At 32.4% G+C, this 25665-nt stretch overlaps 1 protein-coding gene across 8 annotated transcripts in view; it reads left to right on the top strand.

Annotated features, from left to right (window-relative positions):
• The window catches only part of TrpA1 (Transient receptor potential cation channel A1), a 52705-nt gene that overhangs the window by 8576 nt on the left and 18464 nt on the right, over window positions 1-25665 (top strand). For 5 of the 8 annotated variants that reach the window (XM_070112287.1, XM_070112285.1, XM_070112286.1 and 2 more), the window contains exons 3-8: window positions 1308-1464; window positions 1715-1870; window positions 18067-18223; window positions 18342-18432; window positions 21383-21578; window positions 22088-22195. In XM_070112287.1, coding sequence (XP_069968388.1) covers window positions 1351-1464; window positions 1715-1870; window positions 18067-18223; window positions 18342-18432; window positions 21383-21578; window positions 22088-22195 — 822 coding nt within the window. In that variant the 5' untranslated portion in view covers window positions 1308-1350. Of the gene's footprint in view, window positions 1-1307; window positions 1465-1714; window positions 1871-10557; window positions 10895-18066; window positions 18224-18341; window positions 18433-21382; window positions 21579-22087; window positions 22196-25665 lie in introns of those variants that run through there. The other 3 variants (XM_036359253.2, XM_036359239.2, XM_036359232.2) reach the window with 1 other exon arrangement.

Below are 25665 nucleotides of genomic sequence, written 5' to 3'. Positions count from 1 at the left end.
ACGGTTGTTGGCCTAATGACAGGTTACAACCTACTGGCATCACATGCGAGCCGAATGGGCATAAGTAACGACGATAAATGCAAAAAGTGCAGGGAGTAGGCATGAGAGAGATGCTTGAACACCTCATTTGCTTCTGTACAACATTTTCTAGAACTCGTCTTAAATATCTAGAAGCTTCGCAGTTCAAGCGACTAGATGAAGTATCAAAATTAGATATCGAGTCGCTTTTAAAGTTCGCAAAAAACATTGACGTCCTGAATGACAAATAATTTAGCTCAAATTAAACTAAGCCTCCATCTGGCAATACTAAGGACCAGTAGGTCTAGGTATAACTTTACAGCCTACCAGTATAACCCGACCTAACCTAATATAATAACTGGTATCATTAGAACACATCGCATATGCTTGTAACGCAGAACTGGCCAAGAAAACTTAACCACACTTTTCCATAGCAATTACAATGTTTGCCCTCACCCTTAGTTCGAGTATATCACTGATTATAGCGTAATTAATGATTTCCAGGAACTACGCCGTTATTATCTTTGTGGTTAGACAAAATTAAGCGGTTATAAATCGGTTGCAGTTGTTGAGAGATAGCTCCTTATCAGTGGAAAATAATTTAATTTAGCGATGGCACAGTATGTATGTATATGTATATATATGAGTATTGGTTTGGGATATCAGCAATCGCTGCACTCAGCTGTGCTTAGTGTGATGATGATAATAAAAATAATTAAAGTATAATCACTTATTGTGATAGCAAATAGGGTGAGCTTATGTAGTTCATAATAAATAAAACTAATATGTGGTGGTAATTGTTTCAAACGGAGACAGTTAGATAAGTTAGTGATTCTTCTAGTTATTACTTGCTGGTAACACGTTTAACAAATAAAATATCATCTCAAAGGCTTTCTATGTCCAGTTGTTATCTAGCATAGACCACTGTCAAGACCATTTCAAGATCTTTAATCTCTTAAATACTTTGAGCCATTCGTATTATTCAAAGACTGATGAGATTAGGAGTGGTAGGTGTCTAAAGTAATACTATGATTTTTTTTCGAAGTTTTTTTCTAAAATAATGTGCCAAATTTTCCGATACTTATTAAATTTCTTCTGCATGTTCTGTAGTTGTCCACACAATGAGTTTTTTGATAGAATTCTGGCAGGACAAAAACGACTTTGAAGGATTGCTAATAGATCAGAACAGTGTTGCACTTAAACCCGAAACAATTCACTGACTTATCTAATTGCCCGCGTATTATTAATCACTACTAATATCTTCAATTTATTTTTCATATAATTTTTAGCACTCCCATCACTTTGTCGCCCTTTCGCTTACACGAAGTCGATATGCCGAAATTATTGAATGGCCTCTACAATAACAGTGGCATAACACCCGAACTTGTCGAGTCACAACCCCAACTTTTATCTGGCTCTTACCACAATAAGCGCCAACACAGTAAGGTAAGTGCACAAGGTTAATGAACCCTCGAATAATTTAATCAATTCAATTGAGACTACAATTGTAAATAAATGCAATTGAACTTAAACGCATATTCGCCAATTTAATATTGCTTTTGTTTTTATCTTCCCGTTTTCTCTTTTATTTTTTTAATTTTTGTGTGTTTCTTTTCATTGCCCTCCCCGACACTCATCAATTTTAACTTTTTTTTTCAATTCTACTGCAATCACACATGTCGCGGATATTCACCAGTTCTGGATATTCTCCATGATAATCGAACGCGCCACCTCGGCGGGCAGTAAGCGGGCGGAAATTGAGGACATCGATACACCGCTCGAGTCCATACTGAAGCCGGAGCCAAATGAACAAGTTTGTCAGCTGCGAGATAGCCCCTATAGGATATTGAGGGTAAGTGAGCGTTTTTACAGTGATTTTCAAACGTTTGTTGGCAACTCAATATAAAATTATAAGAGATGAGGAAAAAGTGAGCAACCATAAATACTAAGTGTTCTTCCATCGTTAAAGTGGCAATAAATTGTCGAGATAAATGCTATGGATCAACAATGCATTGGCAATATGTTGTAGACATACATACAAACTCACAAACATCACTGTTTGGGGAATCAACAGGGTTAATGTGGGCACTCAAATGGCTGAAATCGCAATTTGCTTGATGACATTCGTCTTAGTGTGTCGTATACGATTGTTTTAACGCTCGTTATTTCCTTCAACCATAACACTAATTTTGGTTTTGTTTGTGTTGTCGTTTGTGGCAAATGTTTCCTTGTCAATTCTGTTTGAATGATTTGTTTTTGTTTTTGTTGTGTCAACCTCACAGACGCGTTCAGCACGCGCTGTAAAATTTACCTTGAAAGGTACTTATGGCAAAATTAATGTGAACTTGAAGTGCATGCGTGTACACACATACGTATCATATTCACATATGTAACAAAAAATTTAATAAATGTAATTTAAATCACGTGTAGAGCGTTTATGTATGTGTATGTATGTATTTAATAATCGATCTTCTAGAATTTACTTTCTTAAATTGATGTGACAACTTTACAAATTTAACCTTTTTAATAGGTTCTCATGATTTACTGGTAACAAAAGACATTTATAAATATATAACTACAGCAATAAAATTTCAAAATAGCAAATATTATTAAGAAATTCACCTTTATTAGGTTTTGACACTTCCCAGTAGGAAAATGTGATATAATTGCAGAGAAATCAACGGACGCCATGGCGTATGAGTGATTGCCGGCTCACTTAGCAAATACTACGATATAACGGAGCTTAGATTGGAGTGCCTAGTGGTGAAGAGTAAATTCAATCACTTTTACAGGTTGGTTGAAAAGTTTCTGCACTCGAAATTAAAAAATACTGCTTTTGGTACGAAATATATTTTTATTATTCAATATAATCTCCCTTAACTTCCATACACTTATTCCAATGATCCTCCAATACGCTCTGCTATATGACTTTCTCGTCTGCGGCTGTATCCCAAGGAATTGTTTCAGTTTTCTGAAGAGGTAGTAGTCACTGGGGGCCAAATCTGGTAAATACGGTGGATGCTCAAGCAATTCGTACTTTAGTTCTTTGAATTTTGTCATTGTTAAAACACCTTTGTGAGCAAGTGCATTGCCTTGATGAAAAATGATGTTTTTGCGCCTCGGCTGATCCAAAAGGCTGCAATAATATTCAGAGTTGATTGTTTTACCTTTCTGCAAATAAACAATCAACAAAATTCCTTCTTTGCTGATCGTTGTGACTTCATCTGCTTTGGAGCTGAACAACCAGCTTCACTCCACAGTAAATGTTCTTGTTTCAATTTAAAATCATGGTGGTAGATCCAAGTCTCATCTATACAAGGTGCGTTCCAAAGTAAACAGTAAAAATGTAACAAAGTAAACTCTAGTTGTAGTTATAAAAATAAATCGGTTTTATTCTGCTTAAGACTCTTTAAATTATGCTGAGAAATTTGTTTTCGATTTAGTTTTTGTTGAATTGTTAATTATATATATTAAACAAATACTCTGAGACGTCAACTTCTAATGGCTTGTAAACAAAGAATTAATTGACAGAATGACTTGAATCTTTGCATCTGTTCTCACTGTTATCAGTTCAGTGTTTGCTTTCGCTAATTAAAAATGGAGTGGGGAGCTAAAAAAATCGTATTGCGGTGATTGCTTTACAGAAGCCTGCTAAAAGCGCAAGTGAAATTTCACTACAGTTGATAACAGAATGAGAAGTGGTCGGCCTCGCGTGGTTCGAACCAATTCAGCGTTAAAAACTGATCGCGAACGATTTCGGAGAAATTCTCTTAGAAAATAAAAAGCTAAGTCAAGGGAAATGGATATATCGACCAGATTACTACGGATTATGATCTTCACATGAAAGCCTATTAACAGGACAACACGCTTGAATCAAATTAGGCTCAACTGATGCAAGGGGTTTCTTTAGTGGGTTTCTTAACAAAAAAATTTTCACGGTTAAAGAAGTTTTTAATAAGCAGAAATCTACGCAAAAACTTCCAAAGTAGCAAAAACTGTTATTCCAAGAGGCTCCCTCCTTTACACTTCTTCACTTTTGGGGAAAAGCTGTTAAAACTAGGGCAAAAGTATAGCAGCAAAATGTTTTAGAAGGCGTGGTAAAGCAGATTAGGAATATTAACTTCAATGAAAAGCATAGGATTTTCCAGCAAGATTTCACGGCAGCACACGAGGCAAAAACCACCCAGCGGTGTGCTCAGAGTTCGAGAAGAGAGTTGAAAAAATATTTAGTTCAAACAGCGTCGTCAATACCAATAGAAACTGTGCGTGCCGCTTGATCAATGGCCGAATCGTTCGAAGGGTTGTGTGAAAGAAAAAGGTGACCATTTCATTTAAAAGTTTGTACATCGCTCTTTTAATGTATGCATTATTAAATAAAGTTCTGAATTTGTATCAGAACTTATAGCAGATCAAACGATCAGCGTAACGAGCCGAGTTCATTAAGCCATGTTTGTCTATCTGTCCGTCCATTTGTATGTATGCAAACTAGTCCCTCAGGTTTTGAGATATCGATCTGAAATTTTGAGTAAAAATTGAGCTATCTTTATGAATGTGCAGTATAAAAACTTTTTAAAAAGTGGGCATAGTACCGCCCTCTAATAGGTTTAATGTGCATATCTCCTAAACTGCTAAAGCTGTAATAAAAAAAATTAACCCCACCAACTCCCCATATAACGGTATTGTTAGAAACTACTAAAAGCGCCATAAATCAAGCACTAAACACGCCAGAGACATTAAACTTTATATCTGGGATGGTATGAGATGACTTAGTAGGAACCGCGTTCAAAATTAGACAGTGGGCGTGACACCACCCACTTTTAGGTGAAACCCCATTTGATTGTATCGGTATAAGACTTTGCGTGAAAAATGCATTTAAAGTATGCCACCTTGTGACCAAAAATTATCTAAATTACTATGGCAATAGTTCCTACATCAAATTATTATAATATATAAAGATATCTCAAACGAGTATACCATTTGACTTTAAGAGAGTATAAAATGTTCGGTTACATCCGAACTTAGCACTTCCGTGCTGGTTTTAATCAAAAAATTTTAACTGACGCGTTTTTGACTCAGAAACCCACTTAAGAAAATCATATGTATTTCAGCTAGTTTCAGTTTTTTTAAAGAAAAATGGTTACTATATTAAAATATAGTTTCGAGAAATGTCTGGAACATTATATTTCAATAATTATAAGATTTTTGAAATTAATACGTTTCTTTCCTATATGTAATAAAAATATATGCAATACGTATGTACATGCAAATACATATGAGTATATAAGTGATTACATGGAAATGAAAAATGTGTCTGTCTACTCGCACACACGAATGTATTCGTGATTAAAGGGATGCTGTTGCCGACTAAACTTAACATCTGATTGTGATAAGAAAAAGCGGAAAATCTACCACACCAACAAATACGGCTACATAAAGCTATCAGCGAAGTGAAAGTAAACAAAGGAAAGTCATAAGAACTACAACGAATGAGTAGATCAAAACAAACCGAAAGCTTCAAATAAAAAGTAAAGCAAAGTTCCACGATAAATGGGAAGGTGCTAACAACTGGGCAGTGGTGAACAAAAACTCACCATAGCGCACGCAATGTTGCACAACACGCACATCCCGAAAGGATACTCATGATATGCTAGTGAATGCGGGGCACATAGGGAGAGCGTTGCGCTTATAAAAGCAAGCCACAGCGGCATTAGATTTTCAGTTCGGCGCGAATTATTCAAAAGTACGTTTCGCTAAAAAGCAATTGTAAAATTTAAACGTTGAACTACCGAATTAAATTGAATTATATAAAGTGATTTGAATTATTAAATTCAATATAATTAATATATAAGAGCTTAAACAATTATTCATTTTATAAAAGTGCAAAAAAAATTCATAAATGACAATATAATAAAATAAAAATATATGAAGCAGTTTTGGTTTGAGATTTGATTGAATATTTTTTGACGTGAGTGTATGCTGTAATAAAATTGCATGTGTAAGCAATTGTGCAAAAGATATATGCAATAAAGTAATAAATATATAAGGCGAGAAAATGTGAAATAAAAATTTAATGGAGTTATTTAAATATTTGAAATCAGCAAACTATTAAATACATATTATACGGGCCTTAAAAATTTATAAAAATATATACAAAATAATAATAAAAAAATTATATAAAAATAATTTAAACTAAACTAAAATTAATTATATATTCACAGCAAACTAATTTTATTATATATTAATCTTCTAGAAAGGAATACAAAATATGCAAAATTAAAAAAAAAAAAAAAAAAAAAAAAATGAGCGAAAATTTTGAAATTATTACTTCAAATCAATTTCTATACATTTTCGGAATTTTTTTACTTATATTAATATATATATGTTTTTTTTTTGGTTTAACAATACAGAAAATAGTATTGTTATTATTTCTTAACTATCAAAAATTTGGGATCTCAATTTTTTCATAATACTGACCCTAAAATAATAATAAATAAATAACAACTACTTATTAGGTTTTAGGATTGGACTCTAAAATATTGTTTGAATCGAATTAGTTTTCGTTAAAGGTTAAAAAAATATAAAAATATTTAATAAAAAACGTTAACTTCGGCTGCACCGAAGCTATAATACACCTTACAGGCATATTTCTTATAGCATAAAAGGGTATAAAAAGATCTTTGTATGGATTTTAAGAGGTCAGTTGAAATGGCAGCTTATATGCTATAGTAGTTCGATCTCCACAATTTCTTTGAAAATTTTACCATTGTCTTGTGAAATAGTCCATGAAGAGTTTTGATAGTTAGCGTATATTCAGACAGACAGCCATGACTGAATCATCTCAGCTCCTCACGTTGATCATTTATAAGTATATATATATATATAAATATATATATATTATAGGACCTTCGACGTTTCCTTCTGGATATTACAAACTTCGTGGCAAACTTAATGTTAACATCGAGGACAATACTCGTACTTATGTATTTATTTCTTTACGCGCCTTACCATTTTGGAGAGCAAACTGATTATGACTTACTATTCAAGGGTATTATAAAATTCAAAATTCATAGGACTAATAAAAGCATATTTTATTCATTAAGTTTTATTTAACAAGCAAAATTCAGGTTTCAATATGAGTTGATAATCATTACCATAGAAGAAAAAATAATGATCTATTCAAAAAACTTCAAATAGAGGCTAATTTATACTATACATATATACATGTTAATAATAATCATATTACAAATTTGATATTAAGAAATGTTACAAGATATTTTATATTGCTCTGCTTTGAACATTCAATTGCATATATTACCACACTGATAGCCACAAAGGCGGCAGGTGCGAGTCTCGTCAACGAAGTAATAACAGACCAAAGGTGATCTTCGTTAATTAGGAATTCAAACAAGGAAAAGTAAGGTAACAAGCAATTACTTACTTGAGTTAAAGACGGAAACATACACGATATTTGGCATATGAGTGATCCTACATAATTGTATATATTGTATATACGAATGTTTTCCTTCAAAAGTCTTCTCGCAGATTTCTTGCTATAAAAAACGTCCTTATATTGTCCATAAAACATTAAAATGTATGCATATACGTAATTAGTAAATTTCATACTGCTTTAATGACACGTAAGAGTATGTGTACATTAGATTGGGTTGATTTTCAGGAAGCCAAAGAAACGGAAAATTCGCGTATGCGAGAAATATTCTACGGTTATTTCTGAACAACTTTGCGTAAGAGAATATGGGTCTAAAACTGGTTTCGACCTAGCGATTTTTTTGGTGAAGTTTAATTTTTAGGGATTATAAAAATATATTCGAATGAAATTTATTACATAGATGCATTCATCATTTATGGGAATCGACTAGATCAGTGTATTTTCGTAACAATTTATTTTGTGAATTACAAATTTCAAATAAAAACTCGAAGAGACAAGAAAAAAGTCATCTGTCTTTCTGAATAATTGATTGTATGGGAGATACGTATTATAGCTGTTCGATTTTTTAATTTTCACTGTCATTGTTAAGTATGAATTAAAGGCCTATTCTGCAAAATTACGAGCTCTTAGCTTTTCAATTGAAGGCATCATACTGAAAAAAAGCTGAATAATTGGTTGAGATCTGAAGGAAAATAAAAATTATATACCAAAAAATTTTCGCAGAGTAATTTGAAGGCATCCAAAATTTCAAAATTTTTCCATATCAGCTAGTAAAAGACCAGCGTAGAATTATATAATGGCGCTACTACTTTAAATAGTTTTTCATTGACAAGAATTGAAAAAAGCACCAAATTTAATTCAATTTAAAGCTTTGCTGGTTTTTGACAATTTGATTGTTGATATTAACAGAAATCTAATATGAATAACAAAAAAAATATTTTTATTTCCCCAAAATACTTAACTTTTGAATAATACAAACATTATCATTAAATTGCTCGAAAGCAAACGGCTAAATGAACAATTTCACCAGAAATGTATGTATACCTTAGGGTGTACGTTATTTCCCCCTAGTTGATTTTTATTTGTATTTTTTGCAAACGCCCCCTAAAGTTTCAGTTTTTGCTCTGCTAATAAAAAAATTTCCGGTCTAAAAGTTTAAAAGTTATACGTAGTTCATCCTATGCATCAAATGTACTGTATTCATATAGTACACCATGTCGTATGAGCAACACAGAACTTACAAGGCACTTGAATGAATGCTCAGTGCTTTTAATGAATAACTTTAACTGCGTATAACTTTTAAAGAAATGTTTCTGTGAAAAAAATAATTAAAATCTTTTTCATAGAGCTGAATATTTTGCATTAGCATATAATGCAGAAATATCAAAAATTCTATGTTTATATATGGGAACAGTTATATAAATTAGCTACGGTTTAAATAGAAAATATATAGCTTGTTTACGTTGGCTCCTTGTTTTTAGGGCAAACCCTGAGACTTCAGGGAACGTTTGCAAAAATAAAATCAATTTAGGAAAGAGCGGACACCCTAACATACATATATATCTGAGTATATACATAGATATGTAAATATGGGCTCTATTAGCTGCCAAAACTGCTACCTTTTTCAATTTGCCAGCGTAATGTGAAGTGACAGCGAGAATGCGAAGAAAAGCAAAACAATGGAACAACAAAGAAAGAATATTGCATATTTTAAGTGCTCCCAAGTAGGCTCAACAACAACAAGTAATTTTAAAGTCATGGGAAAACTGAAAACATCCAAATTGTTGTAGTTTCAGAGATTTTCTAATTAAATTTGCTGCATTTAATTGTGTCAAAATGACTGAGGCCGAGTGCAAATTGAATTCTCTAAATTATTTTAACTAAGCCATTTGTGGTGAGTGTGGAACCTGGAAGCATACTCGTAAAAATATTTGCTTTGCTGCAAGCGCTTGTAATACATTTCGATGCAAGAGCTTAGATTTTGTTCTACATTTGGTCGTATTTTACTCGTATTATTGCTTGACCTTGGAAGTGCGGACCATAAGCACTTAACGAAATTAAATTGTTCAGAAAAATTTGAAATTAAAAAAAAACAAGTAAGGAAGGGCTAAGTTCGGTTGCAAAGGAATATTTCATATTCTTGCCACTTGCCAGTATCAAAGCCGTGGAGATACCTTCAGGTGTAGGAAGTTTAAAGAAACCAATTTTCTTTCGTTTTCCATACGCTATAAAATACGGAAATCTTTCGAACACTATAGTTAAAAAGATTGCTCTGTAGTTAGTTGAGCGATTGTAACTAACAAAGCTCTCGCCATGGCGACGGCTGAGATTCGAGCCGATGCTTTGTCATGGTGGAGGAGCAAGTTTTCTTCGCTAAATGGGACCGTCTTTCTTTGATTCGGTGGCCGTTACGACTACCTTGGACTTGTAGTTGTAGCGAAATATCTAGACCCTGCTTGGTTGAAAGCATATATTAATGGTTATCGAAGGCAACGAACAGTATGCCCAGGAAACGAGCTGTTTTAGTGAGGTCGAATAGGCAGAGAGGTATTTGTTGAGGTCTAGTATTTTAAGGTCACAATACTTCGGTGCTACCTAATTATTGGATCACCCTAATATAAAAGACTTTTAGGGAAGAAAATCCACTAATTACACTTATTTTTTGTGAGCTGTAACCTAAGTTTTATGAGGTAAAATTTTTAAATATTTTCTATAATGCTTATGGAAGCTTTTTTTATTTTATACTATCAGCCTCCTCATAGTCGACTAACTACTCAATTACAAGTGTTTTTGACAAAGGGTGATCGCAAAAATTTTCCTCATTTTTTCTGAATTTTAATTTTGTAAATATTATCGAAAGTCTTTAAGATATCAAATTTCTATCTAAAATTCATTAATTTACAATACAATTTGGAAAAAAAATAATTATTACACTCACAAAATAGCAGTTAACGTCAAGAAAATAATGTAACAGTAAATTTTGAAATATATTTTTGTTAAAAAAAATTTTTGTATACAAAAAAAACAAATACTTTATAAAAAAAATTAATACAAAATTTAAAAACTTCAACAAATTTCAAAAACGGGAAACCTAACTGCTAAACGTTTGAATTAATGACTCCGCAAATTCTTAAATATACAACAAATAAATAATCAAAACACAGCGAAAAGTATTTAAATTAATCGCCAGTAATCGGTTCATCACGTATACTTGAGTACATAAATACTCGTATCAAAGCCGGATTGTGAAATAAAATGAAAAATACATCAAAACGTGATGTTGTTGTAAGACCACTACGTTGTTTAATTAATGGATGTGCGCGTGGCGCCGAATTAGGTATAACAGCACCGTTAAAACTCTCGACACAGTGGACACGAATGTTACGGATGCAGGCAACACCAAAAATACGACCTGACGATTTACTGCAGGTAAACAAGGATAAAATAAAATTTCTTTAATTTTAAAGAGCAATTTTAAAGTATAGTGTACTTAGGTACTCAGGTAACTGTAAAGAAGAGTGGCTTCGGGTAAATAAGAATAATACTAACCAATTAGAGCGGCGTGCAAATAACATGTGTACGTTATGTAACAAGAGCAGATGCTTAGAAACAGAAACAACAGCCACCGGTGCAATATGTTGCTACACAAAATAACTGTGCCTTTTGCTGTTTTGTCGATCCGAATTTGATTGATGTGTTCAGTGAAGAATTTTGGCTGAAATTTATGATTTATGACGTTGCCCACGTAACAACGAAGTAACGGCATATTACATACGATAGGGGTGATCAATATGCGACTAGACTTGAGGGCATTTGTATAAACGTATTAGATTTCTAAGCGCATTTTGGGTTCTACTCCACACTAAGCACCCTCCAGGTGCTGTTGTATTCAGCGCAATCTCTTTCCGAAGCTGAATATGTGATGAATGCCAAAAAGCCTAAAGAGCCTGGCATGTAGAGATAGTCTAAATGCTGTTGGTCGTTATGAGTAATGGGTTAATTATATGATACCCATCGCATGGAATATTGTAGAGTAAGAGAAGCGGCTTTGCAAAATCACAAATTATAGAAGCCGGCGAAGAGGCCCACAGATGTTTTTCTGATATGATTAAATTTAGCGGCAGTTTAAAATATCGCTTGACCTTCCATTTGTAGGTTAGAATGAAGACGCCACACATAAATAGGAGGAAAACCTTTCTTCTTCTAAGGAAAATCGCTAACAAAGAGATACAGTCACTTATTCCACGTCTACAGTTAGAGACATTCATAAATGTCAATTATTGTAACAGGTCCAACAAGTCTAATTGATTGGGTCAAATAGGAATTTCTTACAATAATAATAATAATTACCCTTACGTATAGAACGTATTTCTCGAAAAAGACTCCGACTTCCAAAAAAATTATATTTTAAAACCAAACTCGGACTCAACGCTTCAAATCGTATGTTTTCACTGAAATTGCAATTATTTTTTTTCGCTCACAAAAATTTATAGCTCATTAGCTGTTGTCTTAGTAGGGCAACAAATTTGATTAAATTTTACGTTAATCTCCAATCGAAACTTGTATACACAATACACCTGCAATGTAGGATACAAGTAATATCTATAAAAGTATCAATCAGTCCCGCACAATTACCGTTGTATACTTCTCATTCATACATCACTTATTAGGCAAAGAATAGCAATTTAATTGCCTGCAACAGACAATACATAGTATTCTAGTAGATAAGATAGAATTGCAATTGTTGAAGGGACATAACGGCCAAAGGCTTTCAGCTGTGCCAGCCATGTTGACTAAATAACCGCACATGGTATCCAATGGCAGTGACTTCAATTACGTAACTCTGTTTTCAGCATCGTTAGTGCAGCATTGAACACGCTTAAGGAGAATGTGCATGGGAGAAAAAAATGATAAAAAAGAATAAGAAAAAAGAGATTTCCAGAGGCAAACTTGCTTATACCAAAATCAACTTCTGCAACACATAGTAAACAATGTGGTACATACATACGCATGTGAACCATAGTAATTAACACTATTTCTCGATTGCAAAAAGCTTCATGAAAACCAGAAAAATTGCGCGTATCTAAAATTTTTAAATTTTCTTGTATAAAAAGTGTGGTCGCATCGTTGTTTTGCTGCGTTTTCAAATTATCAATGCCTCTTTTCGACACCAGACATTTACGGAATTTTTGTACTAGAAACTGAGTAGTTTGGTTCCCAGTGCAACATGACGGAGCAGGACAACAACGGTATTTCATGGTACATATAATATGTTCCTTGGCGCCCAAGGAGGCTTGGTATTGCAGATGGGCGAAATCAGACCTTTGCCACGCCTACAAAAATGTATTAATGGAAAACATATAAAGTGTTATAACTAAGCTCCAATTATCGGATATTTAAATGCACAATTTCAGAAAAATTAGATCAAAACTATGACTAGCGACGTCAATACTGAAGGTGTTAGATTTTTCCCACCTAAACCCACTACACTTTCCATAAATTTTTTTTTGGACACAACATTGACATGGTATATTATAGATCACTTCCTTTACCATGCCGTGTATTTTCTTTTGATTACCACGGTCGCCGGCATTTCATCGCGTATTAGATTTGTTAGCTTTCGATTTATCATTTCACAAACAAGAAAATCATTTGAAAACTACCATGAATAATATATAATCGATATGTATGTTATACGTATAGTTGCAGATGTATAATATAAAAAATTTAAAAAAAAATACAAGTATATACCATAAGGCCACTGGAAAGTGTTTGTGTAGTTATGTGGACAAACTGTCAACTGCAGCTTCGTAAGCCAAGTGATGGCATCGACTGTTTGGCAACTTTAAGTGACTGTAAAATTTCTGTATTCATGTGTGTATACCTACATATATACATATAATATTACAATACATCATATATAAAAATCACCAATGATCAACTAATATTTTTGAACACAAAAAATGCGTTTAATGCGCGAACAGAGCTTGCCAACACAATTTTTAGCCAATTTTTTTAGACATATTGCATTTACAAAAGGAAATTTCCCTTTGTTTTTACAAATTTGGCACCGAGTAACTACAATTGTGTTTAATAAATAGCTTGCATTTATTTTAATATCCTTCCTTCCGTTTTTTGTTTGTTTTGGGTAATTTGTACAATCATTTGAATGTGTTTCTTTCTCTCTCGTCTCAACTTTATTTAATGACAGCGTTGCATTCAAGTTTATATGGCTGCAATAACATTAGAGTGGATCGCAAACAACTAAAAGATCACAGCAGAAAATTAACTAAAGCAAACATTTACAATAAACAAATTAAAAAAAATGTATTTGACAAGTATTTTCGTATGTTAACCTCGGAGTGTAAGACATAATACAATTTTAAGAAACAAAAAAATAATATTATTTACTTCACTTTACTTTTTCACAAAAACAGAATATTGACAAAATCCTTTCATAATTCCGTCATTATTACCGTTCATTTTGTGACTGCTTTAAAAATAGTTGATAAACATTTAAATATAAATTTTCTTTACATTTTGGACAGTGCGAAATAAAATCACAACTTTACCTTTACTAAACGGCGTTGTCAATATGTCAAATTTAATGACAGTCGTAAACTTTAACTATGACATTTAAACTGTTGCCATTTTCATTTTCAAAGCTATTTGTGGCAATACTTTTTGCCTTTGAAATTGTACCTTTTACAAATTAGCATCATTGAATTTGTCATAAGGTACACTACACATTAGAATTCTTAAGTATGTCATTATATTATAAAAAATTATATAACAAATACTCCTAATATATCCTATATATGAACATATGATAAAGAGGGTCTAAGCATTCCAATGCCATGTATTAAATCTATTTAAGGTTGCGTATTTTATTTCAAGTTTTTATCGAACCGCTGTTTTTAGAGTTGGTGAGCAAAATTTCTATGAAACGGCTAAACCAACAAACGGCTTGACATTTTCCCACGACCTTCTTACCATAAATATGTATATTCGTCAAGTAATAATCGAAGGCATAAAAATTTTGATAATAATTTAGATTTTTTAAGTCACTCTGTAGTGTAAAATTTGGAACAAAAGACGACTTTTGTTTTGGAGAAGGCGCCATTTTGTCAAAAATCAATATTTTGACTAATTCTTCGATCATTACCTGTATTCATCTACACCAATAACAAATTTTCTTTTATAATTTAAAAAATATTTTTTTTTCGACAAAACCGCTCCGCTCTAATACACATTTTTATAGCATTGCATTTGCTGATTTTAATAAGTGCACTTAGGGTTAACTGCTTACGGTTTTTTTTTCTAATTTACCACAAGCACTTTCAATAACAAACTGACAAATAGCCAATCAGCCACACAAGAGAGCAGCGAAGTCTTACGGGCTTACTGACCGACGATGACAGAAAATCACACTTACGAGGATATAACTTTTTTACTGTTGTATGTATGTGATGTGTGGTGGGGTTATACCCATAGCATTAAATATACACACGTACTTAGTTATAAGCTCCAGTTTTCTGCACGCTATTGAAAATATAGTTTAACAGAGTAATTCAAATGAGAAACTTACACTTTAAGTGCGTGTAAAAGAAATGTATCATAATGTTTCAGTATGTTCCACTCTTGTAGGTTTACGGTAGCTAATTATTGCAATTATACGTTTGGCATTATATCGCGTTCGTCTAAAAACAATTTGTTCGTGGTGAAATAAAATTCTATGAAAAAAAAATTATTTAAATATATAAAATGTATATTATATATTAAGTGTATATGTGTGTATACGTATATATTTACATAAGTATTAATTCATTTGTTCAAAAGGAATTATAGAATTGTTACTTGTAATCGTTTGAGAAAAGGTTACGTATACCTCATGGCGATCCTTGATTCAACTCATTTCAGCTTAGAAATTGTTGACGCTTCTTTTAATAATTAGTGAAATTTTTTTAATTTATTACAAATTTTCTCTTGCTTTCAAATAGTTTTTTTCGCATCAGTTATATAAGAAGCTCAAACAAATATTTTATCGTTTATTTATCTTAAAACTAAATATTCATCATCTTAAAGCAAAGTATTCATAATTCATTGTATGCGGTGTTATAACGCTTCATAAAACTTAGAAAATGAGGATTAATATGATTTTTTTATTCTTTTTGTTTTGTAATTAATGAAATCCAAGCCTCAACTCACAATTGTAACTTGGTGCCGAGCGATTCAAATTAATTTTTTGAAAGTTTGACCAATCTTCCTTATACTTTAATTGGCCCGTAATGAAAATTGGAACGAACTGTGGGTTTCATGTTGCTTCTTAGGTGTTGATGGATTTTATTCGATATATTTTCATATTAGAAATATGCTAGGTATTCTAGTCTAGGAATTTTAAAAAACCAAAAACTTGTTTTTTAATAAATCGATAGTTTAGACATTCACAAATATCTTCCACATATCTTCCTTGAACTGGCGACGAAACTTTATTCAATTGTCCAACTCATTAGGAATATTGAAAATTTCAAGCCGATCCGAACCAAATTTCTAGATATATAGACGATATTTAAAGCTCGTAGTTACGGTCGACTCGACTCGACCGAGACGGGCTTTAAACGTGCTTTTCTCAAAAATTCTGACGCTGGCGTTAGTTTAAGGCGCTGTTAACGATTAAATTTAGAATAAATTTTTATGCAAATTTTTGTTCATGACGTTGACATTATACATACGTGTAACAAAAAAACATATAAAAATAATGTTGTAGCTTCAGACAAAAAATCCAGAAAAACGACCTTATTTCAAGTTATAAGACCCATGTAACCCCTTAAATATCTCTCTATCACATGAAGCAGTAAAAAATTAATTTATAATTTATAAATAAATAATTTAAATTTGTAATATTTTTTTAAAAATCGACCAATTTATTATTGAGTAGCTGCCATTTTATGAATAAAATTTTTTTTTTAGTTTTCCAGCTTTTTGAGAAAGCGACATTTGTACTAATCAAGAATACATCATTGTTTTATTACTCAGATGACCACAAAGGTAGAATTCAATTTCTTTACCCTCTTTTTTTTACTCAATAAAGGAAGAAAAACGCTCGAAATTCGGGACACTAGACTAGAATACCCTCTCAAAGGGGTACACCTACTGTGAAATTTCCAAAAAAAAATCAATGTTTTTTAACATATTTCGATAGTCTGTACCTTGAAAAATTGTATAATTATGTTTTAAATAAACATTTCAAATATTTTTGGCTACAACTTTCTAAAAGTGTAGTCGCTCAGCTTAATCTGTTTATTTTTAAAATGCTTATATTTTGTATATTTCTCAGTACAATGGTCTTTGAGTTTTTCGATTGTATGAAAAATATAAAATTGGCGGACCAAAAATCATCTCATTTTAGAGCAAAAGCTCCCACTACTCTCTTAAATTTAAATTTTTTTCACTATCAAACACTGTATTGGCACTAACGCGGCGAAGACGCCATCACTGCAGCAATGAAGACAATTTTTTAGTGACTTGGAAAAAGGCGAATAACTCGCTAAAAATTAAATTTTTTTGTGTATATTAAATTATTAATTAATAATTTGTTCTCAACATTTAATGCAGTAGTTCTTTTTTTTTAATCACTTTTTTAGGCAGTCATATTAGGTGTGTTTCTTAAGAACAGACAGCTAACGAGTTCCGTTATCACAGAGGTTTTATATAACTTTCGAATTGCCAACGTTTCAAACCCTCAATCAACTAGCTTTTTAGACTCAGCTTATTCACTTGCCCACAGTTCTGTTTGTTTATAATTATTATAATATTATCATACACATTTACTCCTCTTCATAGCTTCAACAACTACAAGCATACATATTGATTATAACAGAAATTTGTAATATAATTATGAATAATATGTAATGCGTAGGTTTGGTATACTTTCGACATTTTGATTTGCAAAAATTTAATAAGCTAAATAGTGTCAGAAAATATATTTACATATATACACATTACTTCCTGTAGTAACTCATCCATGTTAATATGTATGTATATTTCTCTGCATTTAACAATGTGAGAAGCAAGCAAAAAAATTAGTATGAAAACTTAATTAAAATCGTTTAGATAACTGATTTAGCTGGAATGACTGCCTTTTATCGTTAGAAGGCGGGTAAAATGGAAAATAAGTTGCGTATACGCACTGGTGTTTTATGGTAAGAAAACAGCTAATTAATAATAAAAACAATTTCCATTGTATTTGGAGGAAAAAGTATATTAAAAATAATTTTTTTTTTACGATTTTATGAACTCTTATTGATTTCTTTTTTTTATTTCTAACTTTTTTCATCAACTCCTTATCATTAATTTTCTATGAGTTCAAAACATTTTTTGGTTGAATTACATATCTGCATGCTAGCTACAACAAAACCCTGAGGTTGCTAGCCCTGTTCGAAAACCTTATGCATACATATTTACGCAAATTATTCATATTGAATATTGCAGTATTCGAACGAATTCCTCATATTCCTCATCCTCCATAAGCATACACTGTTGCTTGCTCTAATCAAATATCGACATTTTTGTAATTTGTTATATTTCTACCTGACTTACAGGCAGCAGAGTCAGGAAATTTGGATGAGTTTAAGCGGCTATATCAGTCGGATAATGGACGTTTGTCGATAAGGGATAGTAAGGGGCGCACAGCAGCACATCAGGCAGCGGCACGAAATCGTGTAAATATTTTACGATACATAAATGATCAGCGTGCAGGTAGGTTGATTTTTTATATACATATATTTAAATATTTTGATATTAATAGTGTAAATAGCATATTCTATATTTTCTGAATAAATGTTTATTTATTAACTTCCTTGTTTTTCATTTCCAGATCTCAACGCTACAGACAATGCGGGCAATACGCCGCTACATGTGGCAGTTGAGAACGATTCATTGGACGCACTTAGTTACCTACTTTCTATGTAAGTAGATATACATATATGTAAATTGAAACACACAATATATTAGAAATAAATTAAGTTGTATACCGATCATCGCTGCGCCAACAAAATTACATTATTCCTACCGAATTCAAAATGAAAACTTGTTAGAGAAAATCAAAAAAAAAAAATTGAAATCTTCACAAAATTTCGTATGCAAATTAAAATGGGTAGATTAAACAACAAAAGGAGCTAAAATCGGATGCTAACCTTGCCTGCTTCTTATGCAGCTAATTTCTGAGTTACATTTGTATTGAACATTTTAAGAATGAAGAAATATATCGAATGTTCTAAAATAGAGAATATATCTTCTAAAGATAACGATTAAATCGATTCTCAAGAAATATCAATAGATTTTCCAAATAAGATATGTATGTACTGATTTCCACTAAGGTAACAATAAGATGGGGAAATAATCATAAAGATATTTTACAGCGGAATCGGATGCAGTTTATACTTTAGCCAATTTTCCGGGATCACATTTTTCATTGGGATTTCCAAGACTAGGTTACGTTGGGTTAGAAATTAAGGCTGATCTTTGAGGCGGATATCAAATTTAGCCAGTCCTTTTGAATGCCTAAAACTCATGAATATAAAACTAAACCGTCGAATTTCAACATGAATATCAAAAAAGTTCGACAATTAAAAACGAAAAGCCAACATGTTTAGCCTTACTACAAAATAATTCAATGCATTGCGATTCAGCTTAGCTAGGAAACTATACAAGCCTAATCATGAAGCAACTCAACCGAGAGGCGTGTCACTCCACAAACCACAAACTTATAGTCAGTGATGTCAAGACCAGTATCGCTGGCTCGCTATCGCACAAGATCGGAAGAAATTTGGACATTTATTGAAGAGACGAAATTGTAGACCAAAAATACTTCAGTTCAGAAACTGTTCAGATCATTATGTATATTATATCAATTAAAAATTTTTATATCAACAAACGACCGATATCAGCATATATCTCAATCAGTTTAACGGGTCGGCGTATCAGGTATGATACTAAGTATGTTAATACACATGAGGCTCGTTAGAAAAAATAAAAATCAAGCGATGACGTTATCTACTGATTAGATTTTTTTTGAAAATTACGGTACTTTTTTGCTCATTTAACAAAAAAAATTAACTTGGAAGACATCTACGAAAACATTTTCCAGAAATTTGGAATCGGTGATGATATATTTGATGATTTTTTTCTAAGCAACACAGTCAACACAGACTTTTAAAATTTAACTATTCTAGTAGTCTGTTTATAGCAGACCGTTGTTAGATGTCACATTTATATAATTCTTCTCACTTTAGCAAATATTTTTCCTTTTTATACCCTGAACAGAGTATATTAAGTTTGTCACGACGTTTGCAACACCCAATCGGAGAACCCATAAAGCTTATACCATATATAAATGATTAGCGAAACGAGCTGAGTCGATTTAGCCATATGCGTCAGTCCGTCTACATATACATATGTATATACAGGTTGGTTAAAAAGAGAGTAGTGCTCACCAAGAAATAACACTACTAGCTCCAAATTTTTTTCTCTCAAGTTGGTACATCTATCGTGAGAACACATGCGAAGTTACAATTAATTCTGTCAATTAATTCTTTATTTGCAAGCCATTCGAAGTTGACGTGTCAGAGTACTTTTTTAATATCGCGCAGTGACTAGATTCTTTGTTATGAAAGGCTTAAAAGCAGAGGAAATTTACTAATAATTGTTAGAAGTGTATAAGGAGTCCCCACCTTCAAAACGCACCGTTGAATTTTGGGCTGGTGAATTTAAATGTGCTCGTACTAAGCTAGAAGACGATCCAGGCGAAGGACGAACAAAAACCACAACCACCACACCAGAAACTATTGAGCAAGTTCATAATATTGTTAGTGAAGATTAAAGTTTGACTATACGTAAAATCGCGTATGCCATGGGAATCTCAAACGAACGAGTACTTCATATTTTACATGAAAAATTTCATATGAAAAAGCTGTTTGGAAAGTTAGTGCCGCAAACGTTAGCAATTCAACAAAAACTGGACCGAAAACAAATTTCTCAGCATAAATTGGAGCGTTTTAAGCAGAATAAAACCGCTTTCTTACGTTGTTTTATAACTATGGAGGAGTCTTGGATCTACCACCATGATTCTAAATTGAAACAAGCACTTTTACAGTAGACTTAAGCTGGGTGTTCAGCTCCAAAGCAGGTGAAATCCCAACGATCAGCAAAGAAGGTTATGGCAACAGTTTTTGGAATGCAAAAGAAATTTTGTTGATTGATTATCTGCAGAAAGGTAAAACATTCAACTCTGGATATTATTGCAGCCTTTGGGATGAGCTGGATGAAAAAATTCTTGAGAATAGACCTGGTTTGCAGCACAAAAAACTCATTTTTCATGAAGACAATGCACCTGCTCACAAAGGTGTTTTAACAATAACAAAATTCAATATAATATTTTTTCATTTCGAGCGCTGTAACTTTTTAACCAACCTGTATATCGATCAGAAATTTTGCACCCACCCTTTTCTCACCAAGAAGCTGCTCATTTGTCGGAACGGCCGATATCCGACCACTATAGCATATAGCTACCATACAAACTGAACGATGAGAATCAAGTGCTTGTATGGATTTGTATTTGACGGGATATTTTCACGAAATTCGGCATTCATTATTTTTAAACGGTACAATCTCCGAACATATTATTCAGATCAAATCATTATAGCATATAGGTATCATTCAAACAGATCGAACAAAATCAAGATATAGATATGTTTATAAACTTTTATACTATAAGAAATGCTGCTGTGGTATGGGTTATATACATATTTATCTTGTTTTAGCTATCAACGTATGACAGGCTTCTTCGATTGAATCCAACATTAACCAAATTTTGTCTGACCAAATTTTAATAATTAATTTCCATTCTCCTCACCACAGACCCGTCAACACCGGCCTACTCAACGAGAAGAAACAAGCGCCAATACATTTAGCAACCGAACTGAATAACGTACAGGCACTACGAGTTATGGGAAAATATCGCAAGGATATCGATATAAAACAAGGCGGCGAACATGGACGCACAGCTTTGCATTTGGCTGCCATCTACGATCATGAGGAGTGCGCCAGAATACTGGTGAGTACACAATTGAATTTGAATGTATGTGTGAAAGTAGAATTTTCTGGAGAAATGTAATGTATGTATATTTGTATGAAAGTACAGTGAGAGTAAGTTAAGACTAAGTGGGCACTAAGAAATATATATGTATGTATGTGGAAGAGCAAATACAACTAAATTCCATAAAAAATATTTATACACAAATTCTTTGATATTTTTTAACTAAATACATATTTACATATATATGTATGTAAAATCCATTCTTTATCATCTCATACACGCATATTTAGTAGCCATATAATTCCTACATAATTTCCTTATGTACGAGTACTAATGCATTTATGTATGTGTGTGTGAACTCCCATACTTTTTTTTTTACTTCAATTAATATTATTTATGTTTTCATAATTTCGCCAACATTATAGTTATTGTTATTGTAGTGATAATTTTTGTTTTTCTTATTGTTGTGTAGCGTCATTTGAACACACCATATAATTCGTGTTGCATATGTCTGTCGTATCTTCCAGATAACCGAATTCGAAGCATGTCCCCGCACACCTTGCAACAACGGTTATTATCCCATACACGAAGCGGCTAAGAATGCCAGCTCCAGAACGATGGAGGTCTTTTTGCAGGCAAGTAAATGCATATATGTACATGCATACAAATATATGTATGTGTGTGTGTATATGAAAATGTTAAACGAACACATGCACAACCATAGTTCCCTTTCAAAGTTTTGTTTGTTTGTTTGTAGTAGTAGTTAGTGGTCTCATTCCTTAAATTTATGTACCCACTTTATATTCACAGTTATTTCTACATAATTTTTTGTGTCTTTGGTATTTACATCGTTTACGTATGTCAATATATGTATATATGTATAATTGTATGCCACGCCTACGCTGGCATGCCTTCGTACACATATTTGCATAAATATTTTCGTAAATTTTATGCTACTGTTAACACTGTTACATATTTACACATACATTTGTGCCGAAAACATTTATTTAAATATTTGCTGTCCTTTATATACATATGAATATGTAAGTATGTATGTATGTGTGCATACTACATAACCGTTTCTATTTGCTTATTTTATTGTGTTATTTCGCAAATATTTGTCCAAGCCACATGTCATTCGACAAATGGTCTCTTGAGGTTATACAAAGTAAAGCATAAATTGATAGAAGTATTTCTCAAATTTCTCTCAAGTATATTTTAGTTCAAAACAAATTTTTGCTACGTAAAATAAATACTTTAAATATTACAACGTTTTCAGTTGCGCTTGACTTATACAAAAGACGGTATAGTTAAAGAAAGTTTGTTGCATATGTTAATGTATGTTTACATATATTACATAGACCATTAGTGCTATCAAAAGTAAGAAAAACAACCACCATCTTTAAAAATCTTTTAAATACATTTTTTAGCTGGAGCGACTGCTTTTTATTGCTAAAAGGCGAGAAAGTGCTTACGCACTGATGACCTATAGTATGAGAGCAAAATTTTAATAATTAGAAAATATTTTCATGGTATTAGCAGGAAAAAAATATTTTAAACTAGAAAGCGACTGTGTCGAAGCTATAATAATCTGGGGGAAAAATATATTCCATACAAGAACTTGATGTTAATCGGTCAGTTTGTATGACAGCTATATGCTATAGTGAGCCGATATCGGCTGTTCCAACAAATAAGTAGCTTCTTGGAAAGAAAAGCACGAGTGAAAAATTGTAGATTAATATCTCCAAAACTGAGGAACTTTTTCGCGTATATACAGACAGACAGACAGACGAATATGGCTAAATCGACTCATCTCATCACGCTCACCATTCATATATATACTTTATAGGGTCACCTATGTACCCTTTTGGGTTCAGAGTATATATTTATGTTCCACAGCATTTTAGTTCAATACGCCTTAAGATAGCCAAATGGTGATTTTTTTTATTGTTTGCTAGTGAAAAGGCTTATATTTTTCACCATTTGTAACTTAGCTTTTATATTTTTGTAAAATCTATAAATATTTGAAAAACACTTTCTTTAACTTAAAACTTAATTTTTCACAATATAGTTGACCAAAAATCTAGTTTTTTCTTCGGCATGTGAAATATGCACACATACCGGCTTCAATACGAACATAATTTAATTTTATGCAAATTTGTATGCAGGCCACCAGTTTACCTTAGATTAAAGTTAAATAAGTATTATATTTACATATAATTCAGAAAATAGTGATTTAATAACGATATTTTAAAAAAGGCTATTACAACAAAGATTACTAATGCACGCACATACGCGCAAACTTCCTTTGTACTTCATTCTTTGCACTTCTTAGAACACCGTAGAAGCACTTCTTACCACTGTCTATGTGTGTGCGTGTGTGTGGTTAAGTCTTTGGGACAATATATACAATTACTAACTAAGCTTACTTGCTTTATTGCTTGCTTGTAGAACACACATTTATAAACATATCATGGCATATATTCATATATTGTATATACACATACATACATACACACATTTCTTGTCTCGTTAATGTAACCACAAAGTGGCATGCAAATGTGTGTCTGTAGATTTACATATGTATTTCTTCACTTTGATCTTTTCATGACTACGTACATATGTATATATATACACACATAATATATAGTTATGTATGTAAGTTTGTATACTGTAATAACCATCGAGACATTTGTTGATTCTTTTTGGCGAAAATCGCATTCTGCACGTGCGCCTTTAACTAAATTCACTGCCTGTGTGTATGTGTGTTGATATCTTTTTTTTTTATATATACATACATACATATCGTCTATCTAACCTTCTACGAACGAGCATGCTTTATGTAACCGAAAGTATTCATTTCAGCAAAGTCAAATCCTTTTTGTAGTTTCTTCAACCTAAATATTTGTGTCAGCATACAGTTAAAAGGAGCAAAATTCGCAAATTATTGGAACACTTGTTGCTTTTCTTTGTCCACTTGTTCTGTTCTCTCTACAGCTATTTAAGCAAAATTGGCTACGTTCAACAAAGCGCGTGTATTCAATTTGTTTTTGAAGCTTAGGCTAAGCACATAGTGAAGTGAAGAGCAAAGTAGTCATGAGTGATACTCTCATTTCGTGTTTGAACAAAAAGTCAGTCACAATAATGCTAGAATGTAAGGACCATTATCTTGGTGCAAAGTCAATGAATTTTCTGCCCACAAATCCGGTCGTTTACGACGAATTGCTATATGTAGACGCCTCAAAACGGCCAAGTAGTATTCCATATTCACCGTTTGACATTAAGGAAGAAAGTCTTAGTGAACCACAACGCGGTAATCAAAGAAAACGATGAGCATTACTTTGATTTTTGTCCGACTTTGACGTGTTTCGGCTCATTTGTGGAGCGTCATTCGCTAGATTGTTGCACAGTTTCGATCATATTCATAAACTCACGTCTCGGCAACGGTAATGAGGCATTTGATGAATGTACGAACCTCAGATAAGCTGTCACGTATCTCTTTTGCACTTGTGTTTGTGATATAGTTGGCTCTTCAAAACACTTCTGTACCGTCGTGATTCCATTGGAAACACAAAATTTCAAGCAAACTCGTTGTTCATTTTTTTCCATGGTATAAATCGTCAGACAAACTTTTTGCTGCAAACTTTGCACAAACATTAAAAAGGTTTTACCAATCATGGAAAAAATGTTTATCAATTCGGTTTGCGCGCGCAGTTCAAATAGATAATTCGGGTAAATTTTGATCAGATGATATAAATATTACAAGTTAGAGTAGTTCAATGGTAGAATTTACTAAACTGATGCTCTAAGGGTTGCTGAACACATTTTAAGAATTACAGAAACAAAACCTAGTCCTTTCCATCCAAATTTATTTTGCTTGACGAGAAAATTATTAAAAGATTGTCGATGAATTTTTCCGAGGACTGAATTTCGATATTTGAACACTTGCATAATATTAAAAAAAAAAAATCGAAATGTCATCCTGAACAGCTTGGGAAAAAATATTTGTTTAATAATAAACAGTAAGTTAAAAGTAGAACACTTAAGATATAATCGTTTTATATATTCAGTTATATGGTACAAAAATATTTGGCTAAATCTTTGC

Source organism: Bactrocera oleae, chromosome 6 (assembly GCF_042242935.1).
Source record: "Bactrocera oleae isolate idBacOlea1 chromosome 6, idBacOlea1, whole genome shotgun sequence".
Lineage (NCBI taxonomy): Eukaryota > Metazoa > Arthropoda > Insecta > Diptera > Tephritidae > Bactrocera > Bactrocera oleae.
Note: the sequence above shows the minus strand (reverse complement) of the source record. Positions and strands in the feature narration are given on the sequence as shown.